Genomic DNA, 24,333 nt, shown 5'->3' with positions numbered 1-24,333 from the left:
ATGAAGATCTTTTTCAGCCTCCTGCTACTGCTGGGCCTCTCCCAGGCCCATCCTATCCTGGAAGAAAGAAGTGAATCTGGAGTCCAGGCAGACATCAGCACCATCATTCTAACTTCCAACAACGGCTCCAGGCAGCTCCTTGTGGAGGGAGACATGGTCGCTCCCAGAACCAGAAACGCCATGAACTGTTTCTATTACAACTGCCTGTGGGAGAAAGACTTCTTTGATGGCTCAGTGACGATCCCTTACACGGTGAGCAGCGACTATAACAAATGGGACAAGAAGAAGATTGAAAGAGCCATGCAGACCTTCACCGACAGCACCTGTGTCCGCTTTGAGCCACGTCAGGACGAGGAAGACTATCTCAGCTTTGAGAACAGTGATGGATGCTGGTCTGATCTAGGCAGAGTAGGAGGCAAGCAAATGATCTCTCTCAACCGTAAGGGCGGCTGCATGTGGCAAGGCATCATCCAGCACGAGATCAACCATGCCCTGGGCTTCCAGCACGAGCAGACCATGGGCTATAACCCATCGTTTTTTTCATTTTTTCATTTTTGTCAAATCATCAAAAATGATGAAAAACGGCGCGCTATAGTATGCCGTACGATATAGGCTATAGCCCATGGTCCAAAATGATGAGAAACGAGACTAACTTTTTTTTCCAAAATTTCAAAAAACATGGGCTATAATCCATCGTTTTTTTCATTTTTTCATTTTTGTCAAATCATCAAAAATGATGAAAAACGGCGCGCTATAGTATGCCGTACGATATAGGCTATAGCCCATGGTCCAAAATTATGAGAAACGAGGCTAACTTTTTTTTTCAAAATTTCAAAAAACATGGGCTATAACCTATCGTTTTTTTCATTTTTGTCAAATCATCAAAAATGATGAAAAACGGCGCGCTATAGTATGCCGATACGATATATAGGCTATAGCCCATGGTCCAAAATGATGAGAAACGAGACTAACTTTTTTTTCCAAAATTTCAAAAAACATGGGCTATAACCCATCGTTTTTTTCATTTTTTCATTTTTGTCAAATCATCAAAAATGATGAAAAACGGCGCGCTATAGTATGCCGTACGATATAGGCTATAGCCCATGGTCCAAAATGATGAGAAACGAGGCTAACTTTTTTTCTCCAAAATTTCAAAAAACATGGGCTATAACCCATCGTTATTTTCATTTTTTAATATTTGTCAAATCATCAAAAATGATGAAAAACGGCGCGCTATAGTATGCCGTACGATATAGGCTATAGCCCATGGTCCAAAATGATGAGAAACGAGGCTAACTTTTTTTTTCAAAATTTAAAAAAACATGGGCTATAACCCATCGTTTTTTTCATTTTTGTCAAATCATCAAAAATGATGAAAAACGGCGCGCTATAGTATGCCGTACGATATAGGCTATAGCCCATGGTCCAAAATGATGAGAAACGAGACTAACTTTTTTTTCCAACATTTCAAAAAACATGGGCTATAACCCATCGTTTTTTTCATTTTTTCATTTTTGTCAAATCATCAAAAATGATGAAAAACGGCGCGCTATAGTATGCCGTACGATATAGGCTATAGCCCATGGTCCAAAATGATGAGAAACGAGGCTAACTTTTTTTTCCAAAATTTCAAAAAACATGGGCTATAACCCATCGTTTTTTTCATTTTTTCATTTTTGTCAAATCATCAAAAATGATGAAAAACAGCGCGCTATAGTATGCCGTACGATATAGGCTATAGCCCATGGTCCAAAATTATGAGAAACGAGGCTAACTTTTTTTTCCAAAATTTCAAAAAACATGGGCTATAACCCATCGTTTTTTTTCATTTTTTCATTTTTTTCAAATCCTCAAAAATGATGAAAAACGGCGCGCTATAGTATGCCGTACGATATGGGCTATAGCCCATGGTCCAAAATGATGAGAAACGAGGCTAACTTTTTTTTTCAAAATTTCAAAAAACATGGGCTATAACCCATCGTTTTTTTCATTTTTTCATTTTTGTCAAATCATCAAAAATGATGAAAAACGGCGCGCTATAGTATGCCGTACGATATAGGCTATAGCCCATGGTCCAAAATGATGAGAAACGAGGCTAACTTTTTTTTCCAAAATTTCAAAAAACATGGGCTATAACCCATCGTTTTTTTCATTTTTTCATTTTTGTCAAATCATCAAAAATGATGAAAAACGGCGCGCTATAGTATGCCGTACGATATAGGCTATAGCCCATGGTCCAAAATTATGAGAAACGAGGCTAACGTTTTTTTCCAAAATTTCAAAAAACATGGGCTATAACCCATCGTTTTTTTCATTTTTTCATTTTTGTCAAATCATCAAAAATGATGAAAAACGGCGCGCTATAGTATGCCGTACGATATAGGCTATAGCCCATGGTCCAAAATGATGAGAAACGAGGCTAACTTTTTTTTTCAAAATTTCAAAAAACATGGGCTATAACCCATCGTTTTTTTCATTTTTGTCAAATCATCAAAAATGATGAAAAACGGCGCGCTATAGTATGCCGTACGATATAGGCTATAGCCCATGGTCCAAAATGATGAGAAACGAGACTAACTTTTTTTTCCAAAATTTCAAAAAATGGGCTATAACCCATCGTTTTTTTCATTTTTTCATTTTTGTCAAATCATCAAAAATGATGAAAAACGGCGCTCTATAGTATGCCGTACGATATGGGCTATAGCCCATGGTCCAAAATGATGAGAAACGAGGCTAACTTTTTTTTCCAAAATTTCAAAAAACATGGGCTATAACCCATCGTTTTTTTCATTTTTGTCAAATCATCAAAAATGATGAAAAACGGCGCGCTATAGTATGCCGTACGATATAGGCTATAGCCCATGGTCCAAAATGATGAGAAACGAGGCTAACTTTTTTTTCCAAAATTTCAAAAAACATGGGCTATAACCCATCGTTTTTTTCATTTTTTCATTTTTGTCAAATCATCAAAAATGATGAAAAACGGCGCTCTATAGTATGCCGTACGATATGGGCTATAGCCCATGGTCCAAAATGATGAGAAACGAGGCTAACTTTTTTTTCCAAAATTTCAAAAAACATGGGCTATAACCCATCGTTTTTTTCATTTTTGTCAAATCATCAAAAATGATGAAAAACGGCGCGCTATAGTATGCCGTACGATATAGGCTATAGCCCATGGTCCAAAATGATGAGAAACGAGGATAACTTTTGTATCCAAAATTTCAAAAAACATGGGCTATAACCCATCGTTTTTTTCATTTTTTCATTTTTGTCAAATCATCAAAAATGATGAAAAACGGCGCGCTATAGTATGCCGTACGATATAGGCTATAGCCCATGGTCCAAAATGATGAGAAACGAGGCTAACTTTTTTTTCCAAAATTTCAAAAAACATGGGCTATAACCCATCGTTTTTTTCATTTTTTAATTTTTGTCAAATCATCAAAAATGATGAAAAACGGCGCGCTATAGTATGCCGTACGATATAGGCTATAGCCCATGGTCCAAAATTATGAGAAACGAGGCTAACTTTTTTTCCCAAAATTTCAAAAAACATGGGCTATAACCCATCGTTTTTTTTCATTTTTTCATTTTTTTCAAATCCTCAAAAATGATGAAAAACGGCGCGCTATAGTATGTCGTACGATATGGGCTATAGCCCATGGTCCAAAATGATGAGAAACGAGGCTAACTTTTTTTTTCAAAATTTCAAAAAACATAAGCTATAACCCATCGTTTTTTTCATTTTTTCATTTTTGTCAAATCATCAAAAATGATGAAAAACGGCGCGCTATAGTATGCCGTACGATATAGGCTATAGCCCATGGTCCAAAATGATGAGAAACGAGGCTAACTTTTTTTTCCAAAATTTCAAAAAACATGGGCTATAACCCATCGTTTTTTTCATTTTTTCATTTTTGTCAAATCATCAAAAATGATGAAAAACGGTGCTCTATAGTATGCCGTACGATATAGGATATAGCCCATGGTCCAAAATTATGAGAAACGAGGCTAACTTTTTTTTCCAAAATTTCAAAAAACATGGGCTATAACCCATCGTTTTTTTCATTTTTTCATTTTTGTCAAATCATCAAAAATGATGAAAAACGGCGCGCTATAGTATGCCGTACGATATAGGCTATAGCCCATGGTCCAAAATGATGAGAAACGAGGCTAACTTTTTTTTTCAAAATTTCAAAAAACATGGGCTATAACCCATCGTTTTTTTTCATTTTTGTCAAATCATCAAAAATGATGAAAAACGGCGCGCTATAGTATGCCGTACGATATAGGATATAGCCCATGGTCCAAAATGATGAGAAACGAGGCTAACTTTTTTTTCCAAAATTTCAAAAAACATGGGCTATAACCCATCGTTTTTTTCATTTTTTCATTTTTGTCAAATCATCAAAAATGATGAAAAACGGCGCGCTATAGTATGCCGTACGATATAGGCTATAGCCCATGGTCCAAAATGATGAGAAACGAGGCTAACTTTTTTTTTCAAAATTTCAAAAAACATGGGCTATAATAACCCATCGTTTTTTTCATTTTTGTCAAATCATCAAAAATGATGAAAAACGGCGCGCTATAGTATGCCGTACGATATAGGCTATAGCCCATGGTCCAAAATGATGAGAAACGAGGCTAACTTTTTTTTCAAAATTTCAAAAAACATAAGCTATAAGCCATCGTTTTTTTCATTTTTCCATTTTTGTCAAATCATCAAAAATGATGAAAAACGGCGCGCTATAGTATGCCGTACGATATAGGCTATAGCCCATGGTCCAAAATGATGAGAAACGAGGCTAACTTTTTTTTCCAAAATTTCAAAAAACATGGGCTATAACCCATCGTTTTTTTCATTTTTTCATTTTTGTCAAATCATCAAAAATGATGAAAAACGGCGCTCTATAGTATGCCGTACGATATAGGATATAGCCCATGGTCCAAAATTATGAGAAACGAGGCTAACTTTTTTTTCCAAAATTTCAAAAAACATGGGCTATAACCCATCGTTTTTTTCATTTTTTCATTTTTGTCAAATCATCAAAAATGATGAAAAACGGCGCGCTATAGTATGCCGTACGATATAGGCTATAGCCCATGATCCAAAATGATGAGAAACGAGGCTAACTTTTTTTTCCAAAATTTCAAAAAACATGGGCTATAACCCATCGTTTTTTTTCATTTTTTCATTTTTTTCAAATCCTCAAAAATGATGAAAAACGGCGCGCTATAGTATGTCGTACGATATGGGCTATAGCCCATGGTCCAAAATGATGAGAAACGAGGCTAACTTTTTTTTTCAAAATTTCAAAAAACATAAGCTATAACCCATCGTTTTTTTTATTTTTTCATTTTTGTCAAATCATCAAAAATGATGAAAAACGGCGCGCTATAGTATGCCGTACGATATAGGCTATAGCCCATGGTCCAAAATGATGAGAAACGAGGCTAACTTTTTTTTTCCAAAATTTCAAAAAACATGGGCTATAACCCATCGTTATTTTCATTTTTTAATATTTGTCAAATCATCAAAAATGATGAAAAACGGCGCGCTATAGTATGCCGTACGATATAGGCTATAGCCCATGGTCCAAAATGATGAGAAACGAGGCTAACTTTTTTTTTCAAAATTTCAAAAAACATGGGCTATAACCCATCGTTTTTTTCATTTTTGTCAAATCATCAAAAATGATGAAAAACGGCGCGCTATAGTATGCCGTACGATATAGGCTATAGCCCATGGTCCAAAATGATGAGAAACGAGACTAACTTTTTTTTCCAACATTTCAAAAAACATGGGCTATAACCCATCGTTTTTTTCATTTTTTCATTTTTGTCAAATCATCAAAAATGATGAAAAACGGCGCGCTATAGTATGCCGTACGATATAGGCTATAGCCCATGGTCCAAAATGATGAGAAACGAGGCTAACTTTTTTTTCCAAAATTTCAAAAAACATGGGCTATAACCCATCGTTTTTTTCATTTTTTCATTTTTGTCAAATCATCAAAAATGATGAAAAACAGCGCGCTATAGTATGCCGTACGATATAGGCTATAGCCCATGGTCCAAAATTACGAGAAACGAGGCTAACTTTTTTTTCCAAAATTTCAAAAAACATGGGCTATAACCCATCGTTTTTTTTCATTTTTTCATTTTTTTCAAATCCTCAAAAATGATGAAAAACGGCGCGCTATAGTATGCCGTACGATATGGGCTATAGCCCATGGTCCAAAATGATGAGAAACGAGGCTAACTTTTTTTTTCAAAATTTCAAAAAACATGGGCTATAACCCATCGTTTTTTTCATTTTTTCATTTTTGTCAAATCATCAAAAATGATGAAAAACGGCGCGCTATAGTATGCCGTACGATATAGGCTATAGCCCATGGTCCAAAATGATGAGAAACGAGGCTAACTTTTTTTTCCAAAATTTCAAAAAACATGGGCTATAACCCATCGTTTTTTTCATTTTTTCATTTTTGTCAAATCATCAAAAATGATGAAAAACGGCGCGCTATAGTATGCCGTACGATATAGGCTATAGCCCATGGTCCAAAATTATGAGAAACGAGGCTAACGTTTTTTTCCAAAATTTCAAAAAACATGGGCTATAACCCATCGTTTTTTTCATTTTTTCATTTTTGTCAAATCATCAAAAATGAAAAACGGCGCGCTATAGTATGCCGTACGATATAGGCTATAGCCCATGGTCCAAAATGATGAGAAACGAGGCTAACCTTTTTTTCCAAAATTTCAAAAAACATGGGCTATAACCCATCGTTTTTTTCATTTTTTCATTTTTGTCAAATCATCAAAAATGATGAAAAACGGCGCGCTATAGTATGCCGTACGATATAGGCTATAGCCCATGGTCCAAAATTATGAGAAACGAGGCTAACGTTTTTTTCCAAAATTTCAAAAAACATGGGCTATAACCCATCGTTTTTTTCATTTTTTCATTTTTGTCAAATCATCAAAAATGATGAAAAACGGCGCGCTATAGTATGCCGTACGATATAGGCTATAGCCCATGGTCCAAAATGATGAGAAACGAGGCTAACTTTTTTTTTCAAAATTTCAAAAAACATGGGCTATAACCCATCGTTTTTTTCATTTTTGTCAAATCATCAAAAATGATGAAAAACGGCGCGCTATAGTATGCCGTACGATATAGGCTATAGCCCATGGTCCAAAATGATGAGAAACGAGGCTAACTTTTTTTTCCAAAATTTCAAAAAATGGGCTATAACCCATCGTTTTTTTCATTTTTTCATTTTTGTCAAATCATCAAAAATGATGAAAAACGGCGCTCTATAGTATGCCGTACGATATGGGCTATAGCCCATGGTCCAAAATGATGAGAAACGAGGCTAACTTTTTTTCCAAAATTTCAAAAAACATGGGCTATAACCCATCGTTTTTTTCATTTTTGTCAAATCATCAAAAATGATGAAAAACGGCGCGCTATAGTATGCCGTACGATATAGGCTATAGCCCATGGTCCAAAATGATGAGAAACGAGGATAACTTTTGTATCCAAAATTTCAAAAAACATGGGCTATAACCCATCGTTTTTTTCATTTTTTCATTTTTGTCAAATCATCAAAAATGATGAAAAACGGCGCGCTATAGTATGCCGTACGATATAGGCTATAGCCCATGGTCCAAAATGATGAGAAACGAGGCTAACTTTTTTTTCCAAAATTTCAAAAAACATGGGCTATAACCCATCGTTTTTTTCATTTTTTCATTTTTGTCAAATCATCAAAAATGATGAAAAACGGCGCTCTATAGTATGCCGTACGATATGGGCTATAGCCCATGGTCCAAAATGATGAGAAACGAGGCTAACTTTTTTTTCCAAAATTTCAAAAAACATGGGCTATAACCCATCGTTTTTTTCATTTTTTAATTTTTGTCAAATCATCAAAAATGATGAAAAACGGCGCGCTATAGTATGCCGTACGATATAGGCTATAGCCCATGGTCCAAAATTATGAGAAACGAGGCTAACTTTTTTTCCCAAAATTTCAAAAAACATGGGCTATAACCCATCGTTTTTTTTCATTTTTTCATTTTTTTCAAATCCTCAAAAATGATGAAAAACGGCGCGCTATAGTATGTCGTACGATATGGGCTATAGCCCATGGTCCAAAATGATGAGAAACGAGGCTAACTTTTTTTTTCAAAATTTCAAAAAACATAAGCTATAACCCATCGTTTTTTTCATTTTTTCATTTTTGTCAAATCATCAAAAATGATGAAAAACGGCGCGCTATAGTATGCCGTACGATATAGGCTATAGCCCATGGTCCAAAATGATGAGAAACGAGGCTAACTTTTTTTTCCAAAATTTCAAAAAACATGGGCTATAACCCATCGTTTTTTTCATTTTTTCATTTTTGTCAAATCATCAAAAATGATGAAAAACGGTGCTCTATAGTATGCCGTACGATATAGGATATAGCCCATGGTCCAAAATTATGAGAAACGAGGCTAACTTTTTTTTTCAAAATTTCAAAAAACATGGGCTATAACCCATCGTTTTTTTCATTTTTGTCAAATCATCAAAAATGATGAAAAACGGCGCGCTATAGTATGCCGTACGATATAGGATATAGCCCATGGTCCAAAATGATGAGAAACGAGGCTAACTTTTTTTTCCAAATTTTCAAAAAACATGGGCTATAACCCATCGTTTTTTTTCATTTTTTCATTTTTGTCAAATCATCAAAAATGATGAAAAACGGCGCGCTATAGTATGCCGTACGATATAGGCTATAGCCCATGGTCCAAAATGATGAGAAACGAGGCTAACTTTTTTTTTCAAAATTTCAAAAAACATGGGCTATAACCCATCGTTTTTTTCATTTTTGTCAAATCATCAAAAATGATGAAAAACGGCGCGCTATAGTATGCCGTACGATATAGGCTATAGCCCATGGTCCAAAATGATGAGAAACGAGACTAACTTTTTTTTCCAAAATTTCAAAAAACATGGGCTATAACCCATCGTTTTTTTCATTTTTTCATTTTTGTCAAATCATCAAAAATGATGAAAAACGGCGCGCTATAGTATGCCGTACGATATAGGCTATAGCCCATGGTCCAAAATGATGAGAAACGAGGCTAACTTTTTTTTCAAAATTTCAAAAAACATAAGCTATAACCCATCGTTTTTTTCATTTTTTCATTTTTGTCAAATCATCAAAAATGATGAAAAACGGCGCGCTATAGTATGCCGTACGATATAGGCTATAGCCCATGGTCCAAAATGATGAGAAACGAGGCTAACTTTTTTTTCCAAAATTTCAAAAAACATGGGCTATAACCCATCGTTTTTTTCATTTTTTCATTTTTGTCAAATCATCAAAAATGATGAAAAACGGCGCTCTATAGTATGCCGTACGATATAGGATATAGCCCATGGTCCAAAATTATGAGAAACGAGGCTAACTTTTTTTTCCAAAATTTCAAAAAACATGGGCTATAACCCATCGTTTTTTTCATTTTTTCATTTTTGTCAAATCATCAAAAATGATGAAAAACGGCGCGCTATAGTATGCCGTACGATATAGGCTATAGCCCATGATCCAAAATGATGAGAAACGAGGCTAACTTTTTTTTCCAAAATTTCAAAAAACATGGGCTATAACCCATCGTTTTTTTTCATTTTTTCATTTTTTTCAAATCCTCAAAAATGATGAAAAACGGCGCGCTATAGTATGTCGTACGATATGGGCTATAGCCCATGGTCCAAAATGATGAGAAACGAGGCTAACTTTTTTTTTCAAAATTTCAAAAAACATAAGCTATAACCCATCGTTTTTTTTATTTTTTCATTTTTGTCAAATCATCAAAAATGATGAAAAACGGCGCGCTATAGTATGCCGTACGATATAGGCTATAGCCCATGGTCCAAAATGATGAGAAACGAGGCTAACTTTTTTTTCCAAAATTTCAAAAAACATGGGCTATAACCCATAGTTTTTTTCATTTTTGTCAAATCATCAAAAATGATGAAAAACGGCGCTCTATAGTATGCCGTACGATATAGGATATAGCCCATGGTCCAAAATTATGAGAAACGAGGCTAACTTTTTTTTCCAAAATTTAAAAAAACATGGGCTATAACCCATCGTTTTTTTCATTTTTGTCAAATCATCAAAAATGATGAAAAACGGCGCGCTATAGTATGCCGTACGATATAGGCTATAGCCCATGGTCCAAAATGATGAGAAACGAGGCTAACTTTTTTTTTCAAAATTTCAAAAAACATGGGCTATAACCCATCGTTTTTTTCATTTTTTCATTTTTGTCAAATCATCAAAAATGATGAAAAACGGCGCGCTATAGTATGCCGTACGATATAGGCTATAGCCCATGGTCCAAAATGATGAGAAACGAGGCTAACTTTTTTTTCCAAAATTTCAAAAAACATGGGCTATAACCCATCGTTTTTTTCATTTTTTCATTTTTGTCAAATCATCAAAAATGATGAAAAACGGCGCGCTATAGTATGCCGTACGATATAGGCTATAGCCCATGGTCCAAAATGATGAGAAACGAGGATAACTTTTGTATCCAAAATTTCAAAAAACATGGGCTATAACCCATCGTTTTTTTTATTTTTTCATTTTTGTCAAATCATCAAAAATGATGAAAAACGGCGCTCTATAGTATGCCGTACGATATGGGCTATAGCCCATGGTCCAAAATGATGAGAAACGAGGCTAACTTTTTTTTCCAAAATTTCAAAAAACATAAGCTATAACCCATCGTTTTTTTCATTTTTGTCAAATCATCAAAAATGATGAAAAACGGCGCGCTATAGTATGCCGTACGATATAGGCTATAGCCCATGGTCCAAAATGATGAGAAACGAGGATAACTTTTGTATCCAAAATTTCAAAAAACATGGGCTATAACCCATCGTTTTTTTCATTTTTTCATTTTTGTCAAATCATCAAAAATGATGAAAAACGGCGCGCTATAGTATGCCGTACGATATAGGCTATAGCCCATGGTCCAAAATGATGAGAAACGAGGCTAACTTTTTTTCCCAAAATTTCTAAAAACATGGGCTACCCATCGTTTTTTTCATTTTTTCATTTTTGTCAAATCCTCAAAAATGATGAAAAACGGCGCGCTATAGTATGCCGTACGATATGGGCTATAGCCCATGGTCCAAAATGATGAGAAACGAGGCTAACTTTTTTTTTCAAAATTTCAAAAAACATGGGCTATAACCCATCGTTTTTGTCAAATTGCGGAATTGCGGATTCTTTTTTTCATTTTTTTTAAATCCTCAAAAATGATGAAAAACGGCGCACTATAGTATGCCGTACCATATGGGCTATAGCCCATGGTCCAAAATGATGAGAAACGAGGCTAACTTTTTTTTTCAAAATTTCAAAAAACATGGGCTATAACCCATCGTTTTTGTCATTTCGTCATTTTTTTCAAATCTTCAAAAATGATGAAAAACTGCGCGCTATAGTATGCCGTACGATATGGGCTATAGCCCATGGTCCAAAATGATGAGAAACGAGGCTAACTTTTTTTTTCAAAATTTCAAAAAACATGGGCTATAACCCATCGTTTTTGTCATTTCGTCATTTTTTTCAAATCTTCAAAAATGATGAAAAACTGCGCGCTATAGTATGCCGTACGATATGGGCTATAGCCCATGGTCCAAAATGATGAGAAACGAGGCTAACTTTTTTTTTCAAAATTTCAAAAAACATGGGCTATAACCCATCGTTTTTGTCAAATTGCGGAATTGCGGAATTTGCGGATTCTTTTTTTCGTCAAAAATGATGAAAAACGGCGCGCTATAGTATGCCGTACGTCTATAACCCATCGTTTTTTTCATTTTTTCATTTTTGTCAAATCATCAAAAATTATGAAAAACGGCGTGCTATAGTATCATGTAGCATGACCCTCTACCATACTGTAAAGTTGCAAAAGCATGACGCTGCATGTATGTATTAGGGACTTAAAATAAATGTACTACGATTATTTGTCCGTATAGGTCCAAAGTTCACTTGTAGACGTTTTTGTGCATTTTAATCAAAGATCCTGGGAGGAGATAGCCTGGATCCAGCCCAAATACCCCGCCCACTCTCTGAGTGGACTGAATCTCTTCAAAGAAGCTTCAAGAAAGCTACAGTCTGATAATCAGGCTAGGGAGGAGATAGATTTTAACAGTTTTTCATATAATTAAAAATGGCGGGTGATCTAAAGGTCAGAGGTCAAAAGTCAGAACACGAAAGTTGTTCAGCATGAGGAGACACATGTGTATCAAAGTGTCATTGCTAACGGTCAAACAGTTCATGAGATATTCACGTTCAAAGTTTGCATTTTCAATTGCTATAGCGCCACCATTTGGCCAATCGTCATGGGCTTCACACCGTTTGGCCCTCTACCAGATTACCGCCAATGCAATAGAAAGACTAATGGACTTTATTACGGAATTTCTTTCTGAACAACTTAAAAACAGGCCCTGTAAAACTATTTCCAAACACAGTAGTACCTAAAGGATGAAGCGGCATAGAGCCTAAAGAATAAGAGGCAGCACTTAGATCAACTCGAAAACTGATTTATTAGAAGTGCCACGTAGCTTAAAATAGTTTTTAGTTTTTTCAAATTTGACATTTGAAAATATAAAAATACACTTTTTATACAAAAAAAAGTAAAGAAAAACAAACATTTGTGTTTTAGGTGTCTACACTGGCCAGCCAGACTTTAAGCTGTAAAGGCTGCAGTTACATAGCTACAGTAGAAAACAAAGCCACTCGCTGCCCTTGTTCAGAGAGAGAATTTGACATTCACAAATGGGTCCCTTTAAATTCAGATATTCTGTGACTGTGCAAATGCAGCTTCTGAAGCATCAAACTATCCACAACTGTGCTTCTGAAAAAGTAAGGCCTCGAATGCAAACCTTGGTTTGGGTTATTAGCTGAGTTGTGCAAATTGTGTGCTTAACTACTGTAATAAGGTTGTCTGTGTATATGCATGTCACCCCCAGGTTGGGAAAGACTGCTGTACAAAATCTCTCTCCGTGTGTGTGCGCTCGCATATGCGTGCGTGTGTGTGTGTGTGTGTGTGTGCGTCATTCCTCGTCTTCCACTACCAAAGGTTCATAGTGCTGGTTTCTGGGTCTATAAAGACAGTAGTGCTGAATCATGAACAGCACATCAAACATCACAGAGAAAAGTCCCAGGCCAAACTTCGTTGGATCGCCAAATATCAAATTCCACTCATCTGGTAAGACAGACAGACATAGAGAGAGAATTAATGTGTGGCTGACACACTCACACACACGTTCGTCATATATATTCAAAGATTTGCACCACATTTTCACGATTTTTCAAAAATAGCAGATCTACAAGCTCGTAGGGCGGCACTTTTCAATAGCTAAAATATAACATGAAAACGATGACCTTGAGCTTGAAATAACTGAACTAAATCAAATATTTTTGCTTACCGTTGTTGTACGACTCCAGGATCATCTGCAGAATGCTGAACGATCCACCAGTGAAATCCAGCAGCACGTTGCCAATGCTCCAACCTTCAGTACTCTGTCTCCTGTAGTTCATGTAGGCCTAGAGCAAGCGAGCACAATATTTAGATATCAAAGACAACAGACAACTAGGGGAAAAAAAATCACACCCGTGTGAAGTGAGTGGTGCAACTCTGTGTGGGGGTCCCCGGAAGTTCCAGACCCACAGGAACGCAGCCAGGGTGCCGGCCCGGTTCCGGCGAGCTGCCCCGCCACGTCCGAAACGGTCGAGAAGTGTGTGTGTGTGTGTGTGTGGCTGCGCAACAGAGACAAATGGTTGTGAAAACCAACCAAACGCCATTTCGTGCTCCGATAGACCGATCCAGCCAGGGACACACATAGCCGTCTATAGGAGTGGCTGCACCACTCAAAGTTCTCCAAGGAGCACAGGTCTCCGCCAGGTCTGGTAGGTTGTTGTTGTTGTTGTTCGGAATTCAGTCATTATAGAGCTTTGTGGAATCTGTATTAGTTGACGATCAATGTTGACGGCGTTTTTGCACTATATGACCAATTTGAAAAATGTAGGGCGGCATGTTCTTGCAAAAATATTGTTTCGCAAAAAACGGCCTCCTGGTGGCACTATAACAGGCCCATGTGAAACTTTTAGGGCAGAGGTTGTGCTCTGGCATCCAGGGAGTGTGGGTATGCACAGTTTTATGTTGATCAGGCCAACGGTACCAGAGAAGTTTAGCTGTCCACAGACAGACTAAAACGTCTGGGTTTCCGTGGCTACAAACAGATAGACCGACGGAAGGCCTGGCAGAGACAATAAAGTACCTTGGAAGTACCTTCGCTAAAAACACTGGGACAACACTCCACACATCCCAAACTCATCTTCCAAAAATATGGAATGTACTTCCCATAGCAATCAGAACTACAGACTCACTCCTAATCTTCCGCCGTCATAGCCCATAGAACTTGCCGTAGCCAACGACCTTACAGGCGTATGTATAGGCTCAACTTATGTAACTTAAACTTAAATAGCATTTTATGTAGACATAGCACTCTATAGTGTATACTGTATGCTCATAGTTTCATTCATTTCTGTAAATCGCTCTGGATTAAGTGTCTGCTAAATAGCTAAATTGTAAATTGTATAACAAACAAAGACAACAACAACGACATTATCTGTGAGTCTGAATACATTTCTTGGGTGTTGCTTACCTGTGGCATGTACTTGATCACAGTAATGGCTAGTTTGATGTAAGAGAAGTAGTAGAGGTAATTCAACCATGTAATAGCCCTGGCTACTGCCACAAAAAGGGTAGCAGATGCAAATGCCCAGCCAACTGCCAGCAAGATCAGGGCTACCCTGGACACCTTCTGACCACCTCTCTGGAGAGAAAGAACGAACACACACACACACACACACACACACACACGTTAAGACAATAACTCATACTTTCTCAACAAGAAATGCACGTGCCCATCTTGTATACAATCATGTGCCAGATATATCATAAACAAACACACCCCAATTAGTGGCACGAGAGTGGCAGTCGCTTTTTTAATTTAATAAAGGCTTCCCTCCTCTTTTTAACTTTGAGTGGCCGGATCGTCTCTTTTTATCTATGCCTTGATCCCATTTTGATCAGTGTGAGCACCTTTTATCATCATTACTCCATTGAGCACCTGGTTAGTTCCTCTTTTTTTACACCTTAATTAGTGCTGCACGATTCATGCTAAAATGTGAATCTCCATTTTCCTCCACAAAAGTTGAGATCACGATTCTCTTTTTTTCCATTAAAATATTTATTAAAAAAAAACAAAAAAACATGAGTGTAACTAAAATGAATTGGACAGCAAACTAGTGCTGCACGATTTTCACAAGATGAGATTGCATAGGCGTCTGAATCTAGATCTCGGATCTTTTTTCGATTAATTGTGCAGCACTAACATATATATAAATATAATACATCGTACTGTGCTCTTTAGACCAGGGGTTCCCAAACTTTTTTGGACCAGGTACCCCTTTTGGGGTAGATATTTTTCCAGGTACCCCCTCATCCTCGCAACACGGATAACAAATAAATGTATACGTCTAAATGTAGACGTTTAAATGTAGACGTCTAAATGTAGACGTCAATATAGACGTCTAAATGTGTACGTCTAAATGTAGACGCTAAATGTGTACGTCTAAATGTAGACGTCTAAATGTAGACGTCTAAATGTGTACGTCTTCTCTTATGGGGGTCCCTGGCATATCTTTTCAAATGGGGGTCCACGGGCTAAGTAGTGTCAATTTGGGGGTCCTTGACATGAAAAAGTTTGGGAACCACTGCTTTAAACACTTTAGCACTTTATGAACATGAACAAAATAGATGGGTCCCCCCTGGAACTCCCTCAGGTACCCCTGGGGGTCCCCGGACCCCACTTTGGGAACCACTGCTTTAGACCATTTAGAATAGAGCGGTAAAAATATGAGTTGAAAGACCATTATCTCACACCTGTAAAAGACAAGCCCTTTCAACTGTCCCCGTTTCTATTTGGTTACAATATATCCAATCAGTGGCAAGATTCCCAAGTAAATGGTGCATTTATATAGCGCCTTTATCCAAGGCGCTTTACATGGATTGTGCATTACATTCACCCATTCACACACCGATGCCGGAGGAAACCATGCAAGGCACCAACCTGCACATTGGGAGCAATTAGGGGTTCAGAGTCTTGCTCAAGAACACTTCGACACCAACTCTGAGGGAGCCCAGGTTTGAACTGGGAACCTAGCCCCCTTTTTGAAACTAGCTCCTCGTCACTCGTCCTACACACTTCCACTTGGTTTGAGCATAGATATATAAATAATAGAGACGGCACCGGAATCCCTTCCATCCACTTGCATTGCATTGCGTCTCGGTTATTTATATATCTATGCTGAAACCGAGTGGAAGTGTGTAGGGCGAGTGGCGAGGAGCTAGTTTCAAAAAGGGCCTTGCGGTTCCCATACGGTCACTCTACCCCTGAGCCAAGTCAGCGTCACCACAGGGATTGTGTGTCAGCACATTTCTGCTAACCTTTTCAGTGATGAAATGTCACCCATGACAACTCTTAACTTAACTGACAAACAAATATTACATCCCTCTTCCCCTATATTGCGAGAACTACTAGACGGTTCAGAGCACACAGACAGAGTTGGAAAAATAAAATGCAATCTTAATGTTTTACTGTAGAAATAAGTAAGTAATAAGTAACTCAAATTGGTCATATTTTCTTTTGAGAAGCACTACATATTTCTGATATAACTCATATGAGTGGAAATAGTTTTGGGGATGACAGCAGAATGATCCGCACATCAAATAGCTAGGCTTTGATTTAATGCCACGACGTGACAATTCAAGCAACAAGCTTTACCTCAGACAAAAAGAGTTTGGAGTGTATGCATTTTAGTGAAAGTTTTTATCTAAGGGGATTTACTCCCAGCGCCACAACATTCTTTTCAGATTGTGCATGTTGATCTCCTCTTATAGACAGAAAGGCGCCCTCTTAAATACACATTGTCTCAAATACAAATGTGCACGATAAAAACATTTGTTGCATAATGCCATCAAATTGTAGCAAACAACCCGTTCTATTCACATTTACACATAGGGTGTGCCTTGTATACATACCATAGCTATTCTGTGTTGAACATATGTGTATGTGAAATGAAATGCATTGTTTCATACAATTTGAATTGACTGATGGCAATATCACATCATTTTATAACGAAACAATAGGTATTTAAACTAGTTACACATCAAATAGCGAAAATAGCAATGTAATGTTTGTCGATGTTTGTCTGTTTTCGCCAAATTGTTTGTCTATTTTAGCCCATTACGTCCAGAACGCTAGGGTTCATGTTGTTAAGATGGAGACTTTCTGTCCATACCAGCATCTGAGGAAAACCTTCACGTCACGTCATTGCATTAAATAAATATCCTCTTGATGAGAACTATTTGGTATGTGGATCTTTCCGTTCTAATCTACGTACAGTATTGCTGGATCTACCACCCATTTTATTGGAGATTGGGATAATCTTTTGTTATTGGTAAAGTCTTAGCTCATATATTCCCCTTTTACAGCCCAGCCCCACAGCTCTTTCCCTCCAACGTCAATTTGTTGTCATTTGTGTTAATAAAATTAATAAATTATACATTGCAATGCAATTTCACGTAGGGAAACATTACAACAATAACAGTAGATGTAAAGGACGCAGCAGTCTTTTCATCAGATTAACGACTGGTCACTTGGTGTTGAACTAACCAGCTTGCCAACTACAAGCTTGCTATCAAAGTGGCTGCGGTTTCAGAAATCAAGGAAGAATGTTACTATAGTATACACAGGCTACTTATTTATTTAAACTGATTAATTGAAAACAAGTGTAATCACATCTCAACATGATGTTTGCATCACATCAACAAACGTGTAGTGTTTTGATTTTTGATATTTTGATTGTCCACGAAAGTTTACCTTTTCAATTATTTTTCAATATTTTCTTTCACATCGTTATAATGATCATTACAGCAATAATCCCCCCCCATCTCCCGGATGTTCCAGGACAATTGGACCATTTTGTCAGTTTCGATGACTGGAAAACAACATTATAGAATTAAAACATTCCAAGTTTTCCAACTACCTCATATACAGCAGCCTGAGACCCCTGTGTGTGTAACTACCTCATATACAGCAACCTGAGACCCCTGTGTGTGTGTGTGTGTGTGTGTGTGTGTGTGTGTGTGTGTGTGTGTGTGTGTGTGTGTGTGTGTAACTACCTCATAGACAGCAGCCTGAGACCCCTGTGTGTGTGTATGCACCTACCTCATATGCTGCAGCCTGACACACGTAGATCAAACAGAACAGGACTGCGTGAAGACTGAAGAAGACATCATTGGCAGCTACAGGATTGACTCCATTTGGGAACTTGTCCAAAAATTGCTCCTATACCGCACAAATAGACAAACAGAGACAAGGGCACGCATGCAGTTAGATTGATCGATGGGGTGGATGCATTCATTTTTTTATCCCCCGGGCTGAATATACCGTTAATAAATTATGTGAGTTTAAAGGACCACTTCACCACTTTTACAACAAGTTTTTTTCTACTCTGTCTGTGTCTCAGCGGAGGGCTGTGAGCAGTTCGGAAACCCGTCCACCATTGACATCAGATCGTCGATGGGGATTTTATAGAAGGGAATTTATATAATACATTTTTATTATTATTATTATTATCTATTTGGATGACCCTAAGGATAAAAAAAAACCTTGAACGATTACTACTGCAATGTCTTTTGGGTCAAATCTTAGGTGCTATTTACACGAGGATGGTGTTCATAGAAAACGGCAAAATAAAGTATCGTTTGCCGTGGTCCGTTTAGACGAGAACCATGTTCTCAGTAGGTGAAAACGCAACAAAGTGAAACCACCTTCCAGAGTGGAGATCTTTGAGAACGCCGTTTTATCCCTTCTCCGTGTAAACAGGCCAAACGGTGAATCCGCAAAACTTATGACATCATGGCTCACGTTGGCTCACAGCGCATATGTTTATTACATTGATGCAGAGCCATATATGATATAATGGAGTTCCTGAACAAGCCTCCCTCCTCGCCTACAAAGTGCTGCTCATCAGCAGCGTTTATGTAGCCTAATGTATTATAAAATATATAACCATCCCGTGGCGCGCTTTGCCTGCATGCTCTGGGCTGCCTGTCAGCACAGAGCATGTTGCACGGCACTGTTTCTTTGGCAAATCTAAGCCAGCAAATTTAAGATGATCTCTTCAAAATAAGAGTACACTAGAGTATTTAAAAAAGGTTATTTGCACATTAAAACTACAAATTAAGCATTTAAATGCACACGCATGTTTCTGCGTTATTTAATTACTTATTCTTTTACACAGAAACAATGTGTGTCTTTACAATAACTGTAATGTAATAATAATACTAATAATGTAATGTAATAATTATTTAATTAACGACACTTTTATTCTGAAAGCAACCGCATGCTAGCTCTCAAACAGGAAGTTCTAGATTTGCCAAAAAGACGGAGCCATGTTGCGCAGGCTTGCGTGACTGGTCTATTTGGCAGCCCGTTTTCGCCACCTAGCGACATTATAGCATAATAGCACATTATAGCATAACGTGTGCGTTCTCGTGTAAAGGGTAAAAAAAAAAGAGAACGCAACGGGACTTTTTCGTTTTATCTGGAGATGGTCGCCGTCTAAATGAGGCCTTAGATTGACTGGCCTACAATGAGACAGACTGAGTAGGGGGGGAACATTTATTTTATAGGGATCAAGTTTCTTTTGCTCCCGATCTGATTTAGATCATTTGATTTTGAGTATCTGCTGAGTATCAGTCTAATATTGATATGGATCAAATTATTTTGCTCCCGATCCGATTCCGATCATTTGAAAATGACGTGATCGGACCAGATTTCCAATCACGTGATCGGATCAGGACAACCCTAGTATTTACTATTTTACCATGAACATTAGTGGAGGACCAATTAAAAGATAGATTGAAAAGTGGTCCCTAACTCACAAAGAGAAACTGACCGTGACACAAAAACGTGGTTATGTCATAGAATTACCTTGATATAGGGTACCCAGAAAAGCCCTATGTTGAAGACACTGTAGGCAACGAAGCCAGTCAAGTTCAAAGCCAAGAAGTCAAAGTTGAGACCTACAACACTGTCGTACACACACACACACACACACACACACAAATATTTACAAGGTGCTGTACAGAATGCAATCCGCAAATCCCGGACAAATACCCACACACCCTTCAGGGGTACAAGTAACAGCGTCTTCACCATATTTGGTGGCTACCGAGGTTGCACAGAATTTTGCAAGCTGTTTAGCTGATTCTTTTGGCATCCCAAATTGTTGGAAGTCTCTTACAACCAAACTATGTGCATGTCCTAGGCAGAAGGCTGCGACCGACAGACAGACAGACAGACAGACAGACAGACAGACAGACAGACAGACAGACAGACAGACAGACAGACAGACAGACAGACAGACAGACAGACAGACAGACAGAACTGGACTTGTCATGCTTGTAGCCATTAGTCAATCTGATATTGACTTATGTTTGTACAGAAGATAGTCTGTCCTGTGTATGTCCATCATATCATACTGTCGGTAGGCTACCTTTTTCTTTTCCAGTTTTCCCAAGCTTGTGGATAGAAGGAGATCGACCAGGCCACAAAGTAGATCCATCCAATCACCTGAATGAATATCGACAGAATGTTGCTATGGATAACCAGGAAACGGATCCTTGTGGTCCGACTGTAACTGTAAAAGAAAAGGAGATCACAGTGGGTGGGTTGGAGGGATGAATACATACTGTAGCTGCCTTAGATGAATTAGATAGATACCATATACAGAGAGGACAGGTGAAAAGTGATAAAAAGACAGCATTTTATCCACCCAATTAGACCTTTTTCACATTTCCAGATTTCCCCGCCCCTCACATGAACTGAGAGTGCATGTGAAAACACTTTGAACTGGGACTGCATGTGGAAATATTTGAACTGAGAAAGTGCACATGAAAACACTTTGAACTGAGAAAGTGCACGTGAAAACACTTTGAACTGAGTGCACGTGAAAATACTTTGAACTGAGAATGCATGTGAAAATACTTTGAACCGAGAGTGCACGTGAAAACACTAGGGAGGGAAAGTGAAAGTCAAAAAGTTGATGGTGCGATCACTGCGATGAGAATTTCTCTGCCATTGCAAAAAAAGAGCCCAGCAGTGATTCAATGTCGCTTTGAATTGACCACTGCCATTGTCGTTTACCACCTTACATGACATCATACAAAGGTCTGCAGCACTGTGCAAAAAGCATGGAATACGGATGTGTATATTACAGGAAACTCCCGTTAAACTTTCCAACAAACAACGGTAAACTCCCGAATTGTACCATCACACCTGTATATTACGGTATATTAACTGTATATGCCTGCTAAACTTGACGTTTACGGGCGCAATACAGTGCCCATAATTGCCCGTTAACTCCTCTTTTCACGCAGTGCAGGTTTGATAGGTAGATCGATGAGGGATGACTTTTCAAACGGGCAGATACATTGTGGATTTCATCAATGTCACCGTTACAGCAAGAGCTTACCTCTGCACGTCTGTGTTGTTGTTTAGGAGGTACGCGGTCACTCGACCAACCCTGTGGGCTGCCACCTCAAAACTGACCGAGGTCGTTTCCGCTGGCAACAGCACCTAACACATAAACAGCATTCAATCTCTCTCTCTCATATATACATACATACATACACACAGTATGATGCCCTGTATATTCATGTTGAAATGTTTTCTACTGTATTTGTTAACCTGACTTAAACCCTATATTCTTAGATGACCGGAGGCCCCCAGGGGCCAGACTTTATACTAGGACTCAAGATTATGAGACACGTTGTGACGGATTTAAGCAATATTACATGAGAGGGAGTAGTTTAACGCCATTATTGCACGCCTGCGATGCTGCAGGAACTTGCCCGCAGGTTGAGTTCCAAAAGTCAGTGCAGAAGTGCATTAATGACGTTAAAGCACCCCCTCGAGTGTAATATTGTAATTATCCAACAGTTAACCTCTAAGATAATCACTAAATCATCATATTTTTCTAATGACAGATGTAGCCACTACGACCACAAATGTCCCAAGAAACACGCTAGCCTAGCAACCCAGTATGCTGCGCTCTGGGAGAATGGAGCAGCTGATTTCTTTGTTTTGATTAGGTGTTCCATCATGCTCGTTGGAACAACGGCTAGAAGCCTGTTTCAACCAATTAGACTGCTTCCTCGAAACAACCTGTTGTAAAATGTACAGTATCTTCGCCCCCCAAAATATGGATGCTAGGGTTCAAGTGGTTACTGTAGTCTTGCCTAGAGTCTAGACAGAGCTAGACAGGTCTCCACTACCTGTTGAGGGAGAGTGATGATGAAGGAGTAGTTGTGGATGGAGCTAAAGGTCACATTGAACTCGATGACCGTCGACTGGTTAATAGGCGGTCTGCAGGAAAGGACAGAAAGACCATTTCAAAATGGCAGAGAGACCTTCTCCAAACAAACTAATGAGTATAAAGTCTAGCTGGACCACAAGGACAGGCATTGTATAATTATTTTGTTGTCGTTTATGAATTACACTGATATAAAAATTGTCAATGTTACCTGGCACCGATGACAATGTTGACTGTCGATTTCTCTTCCAAGGTGACAGCATCAGGAACAGACAGAGACACTGCGGATCCTACAAGACAGAAACAGTACTACATCTTTAATTAAATTGTATAGGGCTGTCACGGTTACAAATTGAAGTTGACGATTAACTGTCACAAATAATTGCGATTAAATTGTGTTTTTTGCATTGGAACGTTACAATTTGTATTTCTGTTTGCCTTTTAGACTTCGTAATCACAAGTTGCACAGGGCAGATATGACAACTAACTTAAATATACAAAGAAATCACTGACACATTTAATAAAAATCAATCGTTGAGTCGTCGAAATGTTCTGAGCTACTTTCTGTCAAGAAATTCCGTGCAGGTGATTATTTTTAAGTGTTGGAGTTTGGCTGTAAATGGAGGGTAGGCTATTGCAACTCTAGATTCAACCCTTTTTTTTTTTTTTAATCTAGTTTTTTTTGTGCTGACTGTACTCTCTACCGTTTACATTTCTGTCTAATAAAGTATTCAATCAATCAAAAAACACACCAGATGTGCTGTTAGGTGTCCAGGAAAGCAACAGCAGTGCTGCTAGCAGACCTCGCCCTGCCATGTTCAGTGAGAACAGATGTGCTCAGAGGCAGCCTGCCGATTCAGAATGGGTTAGGGTAGCTAACCTAGAAGTGATGAAAGAAAGGCACAAATACAATAATATATATTAGCACAGAACATTGTTAACTTCTTAGAAAGGTCGTTCTCACAGTCCACCACTGACATCTGGCGGCGGGAGAGAACATTACAGTTAATTATACTAAGTAACATTTATACTAGCTCACTTTAAAAGACAAATAGTGAACAATCAAGTCGGACTGGATCCATGCCAGGATCTCGAAGGCCAGGAGTCGAAGTTGGTGGAGTTGTATCAACAAAAATGCTTGCTCTGAATGTAGCCACAAGCAAGCTGAGATAGCATTATGTTCAGTTCAGAACTTCAGACAGTAAAATTCAGGGTATAGCATAACATGGCTAGAATGTTAGCATATTCGCGAAATAGTGCTTTGCAACAAGGGGGGGAACTGGAAAGTCTGATCATACAGTTAAAATGTTTAATTTACTAAACAAACTGCTTTCTTCTGGCTAGCCACACTGTCAGAAGTAGCTATTCATTCAAAGCTCTTTATGAAAATAAATACAACAGTGTTCTTGCTCACACCAAGAACACTGCATATCAAATCCTTTGTTAATAACAATCTTTTAAAAAAAACCATTACATCACGCACTTACCTTACCCTGAAGTCTTGCTACCATATGTCTGTCTTCTCACAGGTTCAGTTTGTGTTGTGCAGTGTGTGATGAGGACTAAAGTCATATGACCTAGCTCAAGCTGTCATTTATGTCATGTGCCTGCTGGCTGACTGACTGACTGACTCACGCACCATCGCGTCGCCCATATAGAAGTATGTTTTTATTTACACAGTACATTACATGAACAGATATGCACCCGGAATGCCTTGTTTTCAGCGACTTTGCCATCAACGATCGTCTAAACGAATAAATTATGTATTGTCGTCATCATGACGACGACGTCATGCAAGCGTGTGTGC

General features: G+C 38.1%; 2 protein-coding genes across 2 annotated transcripts; one reads left to right on the top strand and one right to left on the bottom strand.

The window, feature by feature from the left end:
• LOC308320218 (high choriolytic enzyme 2-like) lies at positions 1-12,773 on the top strand (the record flags this gene model as incomplete). Its single annotated transcript, XM_080770536.1, has 2 exons — positions 1-520; positions 12,739-12,773. 2 exons carry the CDS (start codon positions 1-3, stop codon positions 12,771-12,773), a joined length of 555 nt encoding a protein of 184 aa, XP_080626662.1.
• Positions 12,601-24,261, bottom strand: ctns (cystinosin, lysosomal cystine transporter). Its single transcript, XM_080769555.1, has 11 exons — positions 24,014-24,261; positions 23,279-23,406; positions 22,738-22,816; positions 22,489-22,579; positions 21,687-21,790; positions 20,709-20,852; positions 20,144-20,243; positions 18,374-18,493; positions 14,744-14,914; positions 13,505-13,622; positions 12,601-13,281 (listed from the first exon to the last, which is right to left on the bottom strand). Exons 2-11 carry the CDS (start codon positions 23,340-23,342, stop codon positions 13,130-13,132), a joined length of 1,143 nt encoding a protein of 380 aa, XP_080625681.1. The 5' UTR covers positions 23,343-23,406; positions 24,014-24,261; the 3' UTR covers positions 12,601-13,129.
• Positions 24,262-24,333: the final 72 nt, after the last annotated feature.

Source organism: Protomyctophum bolini (genome assembly GCF_963924005.1).
Source record: "Protomyctophum bolini genome assembly, chromosome: 8".
In the NCBI taxonomy this organism is placed as follows: domain Eukaryota; kingdom Metazoa; phylum Chordata; class Actinopteri; order Myctophiformes; family Myctophidae; genus Protomyctophum; species Protomyctophum bolini.
This window is presented reverse-complemented; position numbering and strand designations above follow the sequence as displayed.